The sequence below is a fragment of the Trachypithecus francoisi genome, unplaced genomic scaffold (genome assembly GCF_009764315.1).
Source record: "Trachypithecus francoisi isolate TF-2019V2 unplaced genomic scaffold, Tfra_2.0 Lachesis_group15, whole genome shotgun sequence".
NCBI lineage: Eukaryota > Metazoa > Chordata > Mammalia > Primates > Cercopithecidae > Trachypithecus > Trachypithecus francoisi.
Window position 1 is genome coordinate 42488986 of NW_022681460.1, and position 14580 is coordinate 42503565.

General features: G+C 35.2%; 1 protein-coding gene across 3 annotated transcripts in view; it reads right to left on the reverse strand.

Annotated features, from left to right (window-relative positions):
- Positions 1–5043: 5043 nt before the first annotated feature.
- The window catches only part of FBXL4 (F-box and leucine rich repeat protein 4), a 78551-nt gene continuing 69014 nt past the window's right edge, over positions 5044–14580 (reverse strand). Inside the window, exons 8-10 of one of the 3 annotated variants that reach the window (XM_033234667.1) lie at positions 12664–12735; positions 7979–8291; positions 5044–7003 (exon numbers count right to left, since the gene is read on the reverse strand). In XM_033234667.1, coding sequence (XP_033090558.1) covers positions 6840–7003; positions 7979–8291; positions 12664–12735 — 549 coding nt within the window. In that variant the 3' untranslated portion in view covers positions 5044–6839. The remainder of the gene's footprint in view (positions 7004–7978; positions 8292–12663; positions 12736–14580) is intronic. The other 2 variants (XM_033234668.1, XM_033234669.1) reach the window with 2 other exon arrangements.

Consider the following 14580-nt stretch of genomic DNA (forward strand, 5'->3'; position numbering starts at 1 on the left):
TAAAATAGTTTATGGACCAGCACAACATGTAAATATTCATTAAAGCACTTGACAGTTAAATCCTACATACAAATATTCATATTAAAATCATCAGCTGGAACAGCAGGCCCTTAAGGTATTCCCAATTACTAGACTACGAGTTGGATTTCACAGAATTTTATGATACTAGAAGTAAATGAAAATTCTAAAAATATAATACATTAATAAAAAAATGGACTTAGAAATTATGGGTCAAAATAAAAAGTAATCACGCTCAAAAATATTTTTAAAATCACATCACCAAAATATTAGTAACTTCCAATGATTCTTCTTAATAAATAAAAAATACTTTTAAAAGAAACAAAATTACAATGCATAATCTTTAATGAGAAGGTTAAAAGTGACCTTAGTGAATATTTTTCATAATATATCCTATAATGCTGTTAGTGGTATTTTCCAAACTGTGCTCTGAAAAACTAATTTCTAAGAGAAGTTGATAGGTATTCACAGAAGTCTGGCAAACAGTACAAATCTTAACTCACCTTCACAGTGTCTGTCCATTAGCCTTTTAAACTCCCTGAAGTTCAGCAGTAAAGAAACCTAAATGTCTTGATGCATAACCATTTTGGGAAATTGTACTGTGGTTGTTTGTATGCCTTTTCTATATCCAGCACCCTTACCTCAATCTGTGCCTAGCTCAAAGCTATCAATGTATTTTTGTTGTCAATATATATTGACTAAACAGTGTCATTCATTCCATCCTAGCTCACCAAAAGTAGTTTGGGCCTACGAACTGTGGAACGGAAGAATTATAGTAATGAAGGGATTGGTTTCTACAAAAGGCCAATACATGATGCTTTGGGAGTAAAAGGAGGAAAACGCTGTATCCAATTTTGGTTTAAGTAGCAAATCAAACTTCTAAGTAAGTAAATCTTAATTTGGAGGAATGATTGAGAAGGTGGAAATAAATAACAGTGTGAACTCAGTTTAGAATGTAGTTGCAGACTCCTGTAATCTTAGGGTTTAAAATGCACCCAAATTGATGTCATTTCACAGCACGTGGATGGATTGTTAAGAGTTCTATACACAGGCGATGGCTCCTCATCTAGGCTGATAATTTCATAGGAGCTCTGACACAAACCTATTTTCCCAAACCTTCCGTTATGTTCAGCGGTGTCCTGAAATGATCAATTTTGAAAGTGAACTAAAGAGATACTCAAACTTATTTTACTACTCTAAAGTACAGAATACAAACAACAGAAATCATCAGATATTGAACAGCATTTTTATGTAAATAAAATTAAAATATCTCAGTTGTCTGTACAGACAACTTCATTTGTAACAGAGACTTGTTTTATCTTTGGTATATTCTATTCTATCTGATATGACTATTTTGCTTTTAAATGTTTTCCTTAAAATTTTTATAACTAATACTTCACTAATTACTTTACCAAATACATAGATTAAAATATCCCTAAATGTCAATTTTAGCAGGACTACCTTTTTCCTTTCAAAATGTAGTTAAATATACCTTTAACAGTATTTATATGCACAAAATTTAAGCCAAATATTCAAGCTTACAGGCACAGACTTTGATTAAAGCAAATGACTCTTAACAGAATGTGAGTTATTGCCAAAAAATCACTCTAACAGCTATGGTTTTATACTCACAGCCTAAGCTTCTAGTAGTATGTTGTCAAAAAAAGGAAATGAGGTGATGATTGGCAGTTAATGGTCACTGACAAGATTTTAAGGGTAGTTATAAAGTTTCTCAGAAGTATCAATATCAAATGAGCTAAAGGGAGAAAAGTAGATGCAGCACTGATGTGTCAAAAATGACTTTGAAAATGAAAATTACTGTGTCTGTAACAGGTATCTTTTACTAGCTGAAAGAAACAAATGAAAAGTCAAACATTCACTACTAACATACATGGGGCCGGACACAGTGGCTTATGCCTGTAATCCCAGCACTACAGGAGGCCAAGGTGGGAGAATTACTTGAGCCCAGGAGTTCAAGACCAACACAGGCAACATGGCAAGACTGTGTCTCTATAAAAAACTTAAATATTAGCCAGGCGTGGTGGTGTCTGTAGTCCCAGGTACTCGGGAGGCCGAGATGGGAGGATGGCTTCAGCCTGGGAGATTGAGGCTGCAGTAAGCTGAGATCATGCCACTGCACTCCAGACTGGGGCAACAGAGTGAGACCCTGTCTCACATATGTAACACACACACATACATACATACGTATATACATACATACGTGGTAGCCAAGTGTAATTTTTACTGACTCTTTGGTTAGTGTCATTACACTTGCACATATGAGTTTCTAGTCTTCAGTTAATTCCTGGGAAATGCCAAAAAATAAAAATACTGCCACAGAGAAATTAGTTTTTCTTTTCTACATATTGGCTCAAAATTAAGCACCTGAATATTAATTGTCTACATTTTGTACTTTTAAGATCTTATTTCAAAACAATTTACACTGAGAGGATTATTTATGTTTTCAAACAGGATCAGGGATATCTTTATTTCTAGACTCTGGGAAGATAATTTACCTGAGCAAAATGCGAAGATAAATAATTATACAAAAATTTAAGTCAGTTGTCAAAGCTAACAATGCGTCATCTGGCTTCAAAATTTAATGAACACAGAGTCTACATAAATATCTTTCTTGTCTACATATCTTTCTTGTTATAGTAAACACTTTGTTTTCTCTAACAAAACACTGCTCTTCATTTTAAAACCTAAAAGGCAAAATAAGAAAGGTAACAGCAGATTAACAGGTTTGAATGTGGTTTATAAAATTTGGAACTGACAAACATGGATTAACTGACTCGAAAATACTCTGGAATAGGGGTAACAAATTTGGTCCACAGGCCAAATCCAGCCAGCTCATAAGAATAGTTTTACATTTTCTAATGGCTGAAAAAAATCTAATGGCTAACAGAGCAGTATTTTGTAACACACGGAATTGTGTAAAATTCAACTTTCAGTGCTCATGAAATTTTATTGGAACATGGCCACACTCATTCATTTAGCTATTGTCTATGATTGCTTTCACAATAGAATGGCAGAGTTGAGTAAGTGCAAAAGAGGCCTATGTGGTGCTGTCATCATTTTGCACTGCTCCTTGGCACACTAAAAATTGCAGTAATGCAGTTACCAACATTTTGAGTGCTACATATATTGTCATACCACAATATTTTAAAATTTATTACTAGTGCTTACCCGTAACATCAAAACAAGAGAAAAAAAGAAAAGTAGACTTGAAGTGACATTTTTAAGGCACATTAGTATATGGATTTTTAAAAATCAGATTAGACGTCAGAGCATGATGTTTAATAGGCAATGTCATTAGAGCTGTTCTTAAAGAATACTATATAGTGCAGTCAGGGGCGGTGGTTCATGCCTATAATCCAAGCACTTTGGGAGGCCAAGGTGGGTGGATCACTTGAGGTCAGGAGTTCATGACCAGCCTGGACAACATGATAAAACCCCATCTCTACTGAAAACACAAAAATTAGCTAGGCGTGGTGGCTTGTGACTGTAATCTCAGCTACTTGGGAGGCTGAGGCAGGAGAATCACTTGAACCTGCAGGGTGGAGGTTGCAGTGAGCTGAGATCGTGCCACTGCACTCCACCCTGGGCAACAGAACAAGATTCAGTCTCCAAAAAAAAAAAAATCAAAAATGAAGATAAAGTCGCAGCCAAAGTGATTCAGTTGTTAACCAAGCAAGGAAAACATTTTACTAACGATGACTAAATTGTGTTTGATTCCATCAGCTGAAGGAACGTGCCCAAAGTAAACTTGCTTAAGACTATTAAATTAGCCTTTTGGCAAGAACGGTTGCTTTAAGAATTGAGAACACTGGGAACAACATCAATAGTCAATAAAAAACAAGGCAAATGACCCTGAGTGGTTTTCCTTGGCTCTTGATGAGTCAACAGATGTTACTGATACTGCCTAGTTAGTGATTGCTTATTTGATAAGTCAATGCCAATGTTGAAGTGACTGAAATTAGTCTCTATAAATTATCTGTGTGGAACAATTACAAGCATGAATATTTTCTAAGAAGAAAACACAAATTTCATGCAACCTGAAGTAGAATCTGCTAAGATGTGTTACAACTGGTGGTGCTAAAATGTGTGAAGCAAAGATTTAAGTTTGTCAAATTTTTAAAGCCAGTGAAAAGGTAAGAAGGTATTTAAAATCTATGGTTATTTACTGTATTATTCATCAGCAGGTACTTTGTGGGATATATTTGACTCAACTTTGTATTACTGAACTACTAGTATCAATGGTGAACTTCATTTGCTCTCATAGTTTCTGACAGATTAAACATCAATGGTTCAGTTATCTTTTGTCAGATACAGAAGATGAATATTCCAATTTGCCCAACCACACTGGCATAACAGTGTTAATTCTATTATGAGCTTTTATGTTCAGGGCTGATATTGACATTTTTCTGAAAAATAAGACATGTCCTCAACCACTATTATGGAACACTGAATGGCTTTGGAATTTAGCTTTTGCTCAAGACTTAATAAAATTTTGAAATGAATTCAAGCCAAAATTACAAGGCAAAACAAGTGTTTACATGTGAAACATGTCAACAAAAGTCATTTTGATGACAACACTATTTGAATTACAAGTAACAACAAGCTGCTTTACACATTTCCTGTGCTGCTTTACACATTTCCTGTGCTATCAAAAGGTAAGACAACAAAGCGGGATCTCCATTCTCACACAAATTTGTAGCTCACACTATAGTTCCCGCAGTATTTTTTGGAGTTTGCAAGTGCAAAGGAAATTTCCATTTTTCAAAATCGATTTAACCCAGTGCAGTTGAGAAGCTTCTACCTAATCTTCAATTGGAAGTGATTAAGCTGCAATGTAATAACATGCTAAAAGGAAAATATCCAAAGAAGTTACCTTCGAAGTGATGAATATGCTCAACAAAAATCATATTCTCATGAATTAAGTATTTAACAATACCTATCTGCAAGGAATTTTCAGAAGTAAAATATGCAAAATCTTATTACAGATCAGCATTAACAAGTAAGTACTTATAATCAACTTTAATGACATGAAACATTAACTTTGATCCTCCCCCTAAATAAATTCTTTTCATTGGTAAACCCATAATACAAAAAGATAGTTCTCAATTATTGTTTTGAATTTTGTCAATAAAATTTTTGTGCAAATGTTATTTCTCTCCAGTTATTTAAGTACCTACATAACAATCTCAGTTTTACCTCTTAGCCCAGAAAGCCTAAAATATTTACTATCTGGCCCTTTATAGAAAAAGTTTCCTGACCTCTGCCCTAGACCCAGAAGCTACCCTGAACATTTAAAAGTACAGGTTGAATGCAATGCCTCAGAAGCCAGATGGCCCAGGTTTATATGTTGGCTCTGCCACTAGCAGCTTTAGGATCATGAGTAAATTCTTCAATCTTTTTTTGCCTCAGTTTCCTCATCTGTAAATGGGGGTAAGTAATGGCATTTATCTTACAGGGTTGTTGTGAGAATTGAATTAGTAAATGCAAAGCACAAGAAACAGTGCCAGGCACAAAGGAAGCATTATCCTCATATGACTACTGAACCCTTGACATGTAGCTAGTGCAACTGAAACAGTGAAGTTCTACTTGAATTCAATTAAAATTAATAAAAGAGCCACATTACTGGCTATTTCAGTGGCTCCAGTATTACCACAATTCTACAGGATCATGCTAGGGTGTGCGGATGCTGGAATATAACCATTTTGCACTGAGTAGGACAATGAATTTCGTTTACTACAGTTAATATTAGTTTTCTGTTCAAAACAGCTGTGCCTTTTCGTGCCACAAAATATTTTCTGCTTTCTCAGTAGCAGAATTAATTCATTTTTTAACAAAACACTGTATGTTTTTGTATAATTTGTATAATTATATATATATATATCCACATTTATGATTTTTTAATATATAAAGAAAATCCACATATTCAGAAACCTCAAAACTTTACCTTTTGCAAAATGTTAAGGCATCTGCTTCTAACAGTTGGAAAGCTTTTTTATTTAGTAGTTTACCTCTTATTCTTGATTATACCAAAATTTTTATATTGGCATTATCCAGTAGTGAAATAGACAAAAATATCAGAAGAAAAGTGGAAACACTACAATTTTCTTTAAGAGAAAGGGACTTGCTACATTGCCCAGGTTGGAGTGCAGTGGCTGTTCACAGGTGTAGTCATAAGTACACTAGAGTCTCAAAATCCCATCTCAAGTAATCCTCCTGCCTCCACCTCCTGTGCCACTAGGACTACAAGTGTGTGCCACCACACCTGGCTAGAAAAACTACAAATTTTCCAGTTGAACAATTAATTCAGAGAAATAACCAAACAGCTGGAAAAGCATGTCTCTTTCTCCAGCTAACTCTGACCATTTTGTACATACTGAACAAAACACTTGCCAGGTCACAGGCTTAATAAGACATCTTTATATGGAGGTGTAAAAAATTACCTTTTTTTTTTGCATAAATACCATGATACTTTATTGCTCAGTGTTCCTTTGAAAATAAGTTAGCATGTTTCCATGTTATTCTTTTATCAATCATATTATTGACTAAAGCATATCACTGATTAACATAAGGTAAAAATATCATCCACTCACATATTCTTGAAGAGAAGTGCTTGCAATATTTTATGAAAACATTTGTGCACATTTTTACTTGAGTTAATGGACAGTCCATTTCATATTTTTCTTTAAAATCTACAAATATCTTAATTCTTACCATTAAAACAACTAAAACCAAAACCCAAAACCAATCCCAAAATAAACCCCACCAAAGCACATTAATTTTATTACAGAACATATATTAAGTCACTGAGTAAAGCTCTTTTTTATGAACACTTTTGGAAAGCTTGCATTCAGTTCTAGCACAGCTCTGTTATCAATCTGCGAACAGAAGGACACATCAAGTAAAGAAAGATCTTTACAAGATTCCAGGAGTTTTCTTAAGGATGCTGGACTTACCATTCTTGTTCCTATTTAGGGAAAACAAAACAAAACAAAACAAAAGAACACCTTAAGTATAACATTTATATGAAGTGCTAACAATTAATCCATTCATGATTTATTGTTTGTAATGAACCTGAAATAATGCTTTACAAATTAAATCATTTTTTCAAACATAACTTCATATTGAAATCATTTTGTTAAAAAAAAATAAAAGTTGAATATTCCAGCCAATTTAGCATCTAGAACCTGAATCTTGCCAATATTCTACCCACTATCTTCATTCCTACCTCCTACCCCTTCAAATCAACTCCTCCAGACTTTCCTATTTCTGTCACCCCATTTCAAAATGGTTTTCACCATGCATTTGATGTAAAATGTGCAAGTGCGATGTGACTTCACAAAGTATCAATTGTGTGCACAATGATAACTACTGTGACACTGCTGGCACCCCTGGCTAAAAGTAAGAAGTAACAAAATTACATAGGGTTCCTTTCTGATGAATGTAGTAAGGATACAAGAAATTCCACAGTTGGAAAAGATTTTCAATAGATCTGCATGGGGTAGAACTATTCCTAAACACTAAAATTATCAGGGATAAAGATTTCACAATATTCCTTAATCAAGAATTTTAATTAAGAAACTTAAAAAAAAAGCTTGAATTCATTAAACAAATCAATTTCTTTTCTCTCCTTAATAAAAATAGAGAGCACAGCTCATGTAAATTCTCACTCTTCCAAGTAGACCAAGAATTAATGGTTAGAGTTTCTGATAGTTTCAACTATAAAATTCTGTTACTGTCCTCACTATTTTATTAAAGTACATATATACTTATTCCCTATATTAACTGATCTATCTTGCATTTCCTATCAAACCAAGTAGTCTTATCAGGACAAAATTTTTATTGAATCCAAAAATTTTCTTTTTCCTTACAAAAAGTCTGAGATTGGCTTTTATGTCAAGGAAACAGACATTTAAAACAAATTCATACATTGCATCCTTACCTAGTATGTCCAGCTGCTGTAACCTGGTACAATTACATGCCAATTCTTCAATGTCTGTGTCACATACAGATCTGTTAGCTGTAAGAAAGAGTTTTTGCAAGTGTGGGAGCTGGCGTGCCAGTCTGGTGAAGCACCCGGTGCTGCTCTGCAGAGTTGGGCACCAGCCGAGGTCAAGTTCCTCCAGAAGTGGACACCCAGAAGCCAGTTCTGCTATTCCATTCTCAGTAATATTCTTACATCTCCATAGATCCAGGGTCCGGAGTTTTTTACACTTGGCTCCTATCATGCTAGCTATCACATCATAGTCTTCAATCTGGAAATCAAATAATTCCAATCTTTTACGTGTTATGCTCAGACATGCAAACTGTTAAGAGTAAGTCAGATTCTTAATTATAACCTATTGCTTTGCTCCCATTTAAACAAATCCACATCCTTGTTAATACAGATCTGCCCACTCATCTCACGGATCTGCCACTGTTTTATAAAACAGCCAGGAGTACTCATTTATTTAAAAATCCATTTAAGAGAACTCCAGACAGAAGATGTTAATGAATTAAATCCCAAAGCAGTCTGAAGTCTTTGGTCTCTCACGAAGAATTAAAGGATTATGTGTTCTTCTTTTATGCCCACCATTTCAACCTTGCTGCTGCTACTCATTGACAGCATCTACTTTCTTCCATTTTATATATGGCTAATATACTTTGGCAGGTATATAAGAGTTCCCTGATGTGCATCTTGTAAGCTCTAAAACACTATGTGGAAATGCTGATAATACTAATAAGGATACTAGTTTTGGGTTAAATGAGGCATTTGGGGACTGCACATACAACATGAAAATAATGTAGATTACATATGTTAATCAACTGTCAGTTATTGGAGGTGTCCAGTGCTTACCTCGTGATTACAGGATAAGACTCTACTAATCAAGAATTAAACATTTCAGTTCTTGGGCTTTATATGCTTTAATAATGTTCCTTTAAATAGGTTATTTTAAGAGGTTCATTTGATTTTGTTAAAATCAGATATTAAAATTACCACAAGAAATCAAAAGGAAACAAAATAGTAAACAATTACAATGATTATTTCCTTTTGTTCTTTTAATTGTATTTTCAACAAACATTTATGCACCACTCAAGATGCTAGGACCAGCAGTAAACTGAAAAAAGGAGACACTGTCCACATTTTTGGGAAAGATACACAGACTAATTAAGTAAGGAAAAAATATATTCAAAGAGTGACATATGGTGGGAAAATAATAAAACAGAGTGATGTGAGAATGATCAGAGTGTAAGGGGTTGACAGAAGAGGTGGTAATTGCTGAAATCTCCAGGAATGAGGTTGATGCATTCGAGGAACAAAAATGAGATCCATATGGCCCAAGGGTGGTGAGGGAGAGGACGGGCTATGGAGGGCAGAGTCACGCAGTGGCCAGGCCATTTAGACCATGAAGGAGTTAGATTTTTCTTTCAAGTACTAAGGAAGTCAATGGAGGGTTCTAAGCAAAGGAGTGACATATTATTATTGACATAAAAACCGATGCAAAACCACCTCTGGCTTCTGTCTGGAGGATGGGCCGATGGTGGGGAGGGACAGAGGAGGAAGCTGATTGAGGAGGCCTGCAACAGTGTAAAGGACAGATGACAGGGGCTTGGATTAAGGTGGCAATGGTGGAACTGTAGAAATCTGATAGATTTGGGGCTGTATTTCTGAGGTGGAACCAAAGGCTGACAGATTAGATATAGGCGTAATGATTTCTAAGGTTCTGGATGTCAGTGTATGTATGGTGGAATCATGCTGAAGTCTACGAAAACAGGTTTGGGGGAACATATTTCCTTCAGCGAGTATACCTGAACAACACAAAACTGTGGGTTTGATAATCAGGGCAGCCAATTAGCTTATTTAGAAAAAAAAAAATTAAAAAACTTTCTGAAACCCATGATTCTGATTGTGCCCAATCTGTGCCTGGCCAATCTCAGCAGTGTTTGAACAAATTCTCTACCAGCAGAGAACACAGTGAGAAATTCCTTCAAGACTTTTTTGTTGTTGTGAAATTTTCACAGCACTACTCACGCCAAATTCAGGGCTGGGAAAATAAAAATGAAACTAAATACTTTTTACTGGAACAAAGGCAACCTATCCCTCCTTTATTAACTATAATTCCTTCTAAATTTTAGATATTATGCAGGACTCCTTTTTCCCCCAAAATAATAGACATATTTATTTTCTTATTCATTATCTAATTTTAAAAATAGGGCAAATGCCACAGAGGAACCATCAGCAAGAATTTAAGGGACCTGACTAGGATCACATAATTAGTAGGAAACTTAAGAAAATACCAGGCAGGTCTTACGATTCCTTAATTTAGGCAACTTTAAATCACTTCGATCAGCACTATATAATAGTGGAATTTAAACTTTTTAAAGTCATTTTTTAAAAGTAAAAAGAAATAGATAAATTTTGTCTCTTTCTCAATCAAGAGGAAAAATAAGTATTTCTAAGGAGTCCTAAAAAAATGTTTACGGCATTAACTAGAATATTCAGGTTTATTACAGGTGAGACACTACTCCTCAGAAGTTCTTGTCACTGCAAATCTAACTGGCACTTGTGGCACAAAGATTAGTTTCAGAAAAAAAGTGGCACAACTAATTTAGTATCTATATTAAACTCACTACAGAGAAAGTATGCCATGAGGCGAATACTCAGCAAAGGTATATAATAGACCACAATCACCATGGCAAAGTCAACACAGTGCTCTATGTGTGTATACTGTGAACAGTTGGCTTCATAAATATCACAAATCTAAAAATTGCTATTATATTGACAGTCAACAATAAAATGTAATATAGAAAAATGAGTGCAGTAGTCAGGCAAGGTTTGAAAACACTGGTTTTAGCAAAAGTAAACAGTTTGTTGTAGGACAAACCATTGTAAAACTCTAAGACCAGGCTGGAGTGCAGTGGTCTAACCATAGCTCACTGCAGCCTCGAACACCTGGGCTCAAGCAATCCTCCTACATCAGCCTCCAGAGTAGTTGGGACTATAGGTGTGAGCAACCATACCTGGCTTCATAATTTCATTAGGAATCTCCACTCCACTCCCAAATACACAGCCTTTAAAACTGATTATCCTTTAGAGCTAATTTTCCACAGGTCAACTCTGGAAAATGCTAACTTAAAATAATATAATTCCAACCATAAGCATATACATAATTCCAACAGTAAAGCGTCTATGGTCAGAGGCTTGATTTTCTAAGGAATGTTGCTCCAGTTTAAGGGGAGGTAAAGAACAAGCAGAATAAGGTATGTCTAAGCAAAGTTAAACGGTCCTTACCAATCTAAAGAGGACAGGCTAGCAATAAGGAAGATGCAAGTGGCAGTAACTGGCTGGTTTGTTGTGACAGAAATGGCCATCAAATGTCACTGGGCCCATCAAGAAGAGTCACTAGAGAGACCCACAGAAGCCTATCAAATGGCTTACTATGGAAAGAATTTGACCAGAAGTGAGGAAAATCTAGTGGGCTCCCAAGACTATTTCTAGAGACTGAGACGACCTGTGCCCATACTTGGGGTTTAATAAGACCTAACCACGGAATTTTAAAGACTATGGGGACATGGAGATAAATATGTCATCATAAGAGGCCTACTTAGTCTACACTGCCAAATCTTGGGGCATTTTTGAAGCCAGGCTGAGCTCTAAGAGGTGTTCAAATGGGACTTATTTTAGGTCAGGGACACTGTCTATTGACTCTAAGCCTAGCATACCAGAAGTTTTCTAGAATCTTGCAATCATTTTGCTTATTCAAGTCTTCCTACTAAGTGAATGCAAGGCAAAACTGGAATGGTCTGGGAATCTCCTAAACCTACATTGTTTTAGGGAACAGAGGACAAGTGAGGAGGAATGAATTCTTCCAGTTACACTGGAAGATTCACTTACGGCATGTGTGCACACAAACACACACACGCACATGCACACCTTCTCCACATAAGATTTCTATTGTCCTTTACATCTCAGTATTATTTAAAAGCTATGTAATTATGTGGTTAGATTAAAAGATTTAACTCTTCCCATGAGCTCTTTCAAGGGCACATAAAATCATATTTTAAATCTGGAAGGACTTTAAAGTTTATCTAGTCCAACAGTCCCTAGGCTTTTAGATTTCACAGACCAGTAAAATTTCTACACACAAAAAAGAGTTCCAACACAGGGTGTTAATCTTTCTGTTTTGACCAATAAGGACAGTAAAGCAAACACAAAAACAAACAGATAAAATAAACCTATCTATTATCATGAAAATTTCAAGAAAATTATCTCGGGATTTAAAAGCTAAAATAAGCTTAGTGAAAAACTTACTAAACTATTGGCATTTGGATATGACTAACATCTTAGTGTGTGAAGAAACCTAGAGAGGTGATTAGCTGTCGGAGACAGCATCTGGTTTGAGGCAGAACTATACTATATTCCACCACACTATACTTCTTTCCTTGTTCTCCTGGACAAATAACATCAGTGTTTCAAAGACATACTTTCCAATTTAAGAAAAATGTTTGAAAGCAAGGGACAAAGAGAACCATAAATCTGAAAACCTGTGGGTGTGTACGGGGTAGGGTGAGTCAGGATATATTTCACCCAAAGGAAGAAAAAGAGAACAAGTAACTGAGTAGTATAAAGAATTCTCAAACACTTACCATGACACAACTGCCCAAACTGAGGTGCTGAAGCTCTGAACAGAAGTTCAAAATGCTGAGCAGTGCTGTTTGCTGCCATTAGGGATCACATCAGAGGCAAATATGGAAAGTGAATGAAAGTGAAACAAAGAGAAGAGGTCAATTAGACATTAAAGGCTGTCACTGCTTTTCCTGAAATGCAGCTCAAAAGCTAGGTTACAGAGTCCACAAATGCCATTTAATGAGTCCCCAGAGGCTCCATCATTGATTGGCTTGGAGTCAAGGTAATCATTACTAGTCTCCATGTAAGTCGTCACTTTGTATATGGTTTTGGATGCCCTAAAAATACCTATATTCCCTATGACCTCTCAGTTCATTTCCCAAAGGTAAGCAATTTGAAAGTCTGGCTAAGATTGAACACCAAGACAAGCTAAACCACTCCTCCCTCCACAAACAGAAACAAAAAGACAAAAAACCCACAGCAGGCTGGTGACACTCCTGAAGAACAGCTGCAGCTCTGACATTCACTGATCAGCTGCAGCCTGATGGAACTGCCAATAGAGTCACCCCAAATCAGGATTGAGCTGGTGACTTTAATGTCAAAGGATTCTCTTTGCTGACAAGGATACCAACAACCATTGAGCACCTGTCAGTAGCAACATGCTGACTGAAATATATATAACATGCACTTTCTAGTCATGTTCCTGCCATTTAAGCCCATCTATCCTGTGCAATGAAAACGGTCTCACCACTAAAGAAACCCAAAGACTGCTACATAATCATGGCACTGTAAAATATTTTTTAAAACATGTCTGCCTTGAAAAATTGTGAAAAGCAAAAAATGCAAAATATTCAAATTTCTAATTTTTCTTTTATCAATTAAGGAGAAAACTATTCAAACTTACATGGCAAAATATCTTATACAATTTTAATGTATTTAAAAATTAAGATGTTATACAACTTCTGTAAAAATCTATTCCAAGTGTTCAGAAACTAAAAAGTATCAGTTGAGGGAGAGGTGAAGAATGTGTCAATGAAAATGTAAAACATTTGGTCAAACCCCAGATAAGATTCTCATTGAGAAAATAAAGTAATAAAATATTTCTCATAATGTAAGGTTACTCAAAGCAAAAATAATAATAGTTACAATAGGTCACAGAGGGCTATTATACTTAAGTCTAATTATTTCATCGTTGAGCATTTCTTTGAATTTAAACAAAAAAGTTTATATTGATTTTATACTTAAGTTTCAACATAACAACATTTGTAAAACAATCCCATGTAGCTCTCAGAATGGTAACATTAGAAAGAGTATATAAAGATAATTTAATTTTCAGGTTCTCCACAATACTCAGCCATGTGAACTTATTAACAGATAGGAACATAACATTAGGTTTGTTTGTTTGTTTCTTTTTTTAATTACAGGACCATATCCATATTAAAAGGTTGTTTTATAAGATTTACCCTTAAGTAAGATCCAGAGAATATTAGATTTTTTTAGAAAGAATCTCATAAATTTTTGTTGGTAAGAAATTTTAAATTAAAAAAAATACATACATACACACATACATGTAATTCACAGGACTTGTTTGGTAATTTATTTTTAAATTACTTCCTATGAAGAATCTCAAATACACAAATAAGTATAGGTCCCATGTAGCCACCACTCAGTTTTATCAACTCTTAACATTTCGACATTCTTTGCTTATCCGGCTACATTCTTGCTTGGCTCCATCCATTCACATACTTCCTCAGAGGTAACCTTTATCATGACGGTGTTTAAAACATGCTTGAAAGTATATAATTTTACAATACATTATGTATCCATAAGTAGCACATAATATTGTTCTACATGGTTTCTACATAAATGCTATTACAATGTCAATATACTTCTACATCTTCTTCATCAGTGTGAGGGACCTGTCCATGTTGATACAT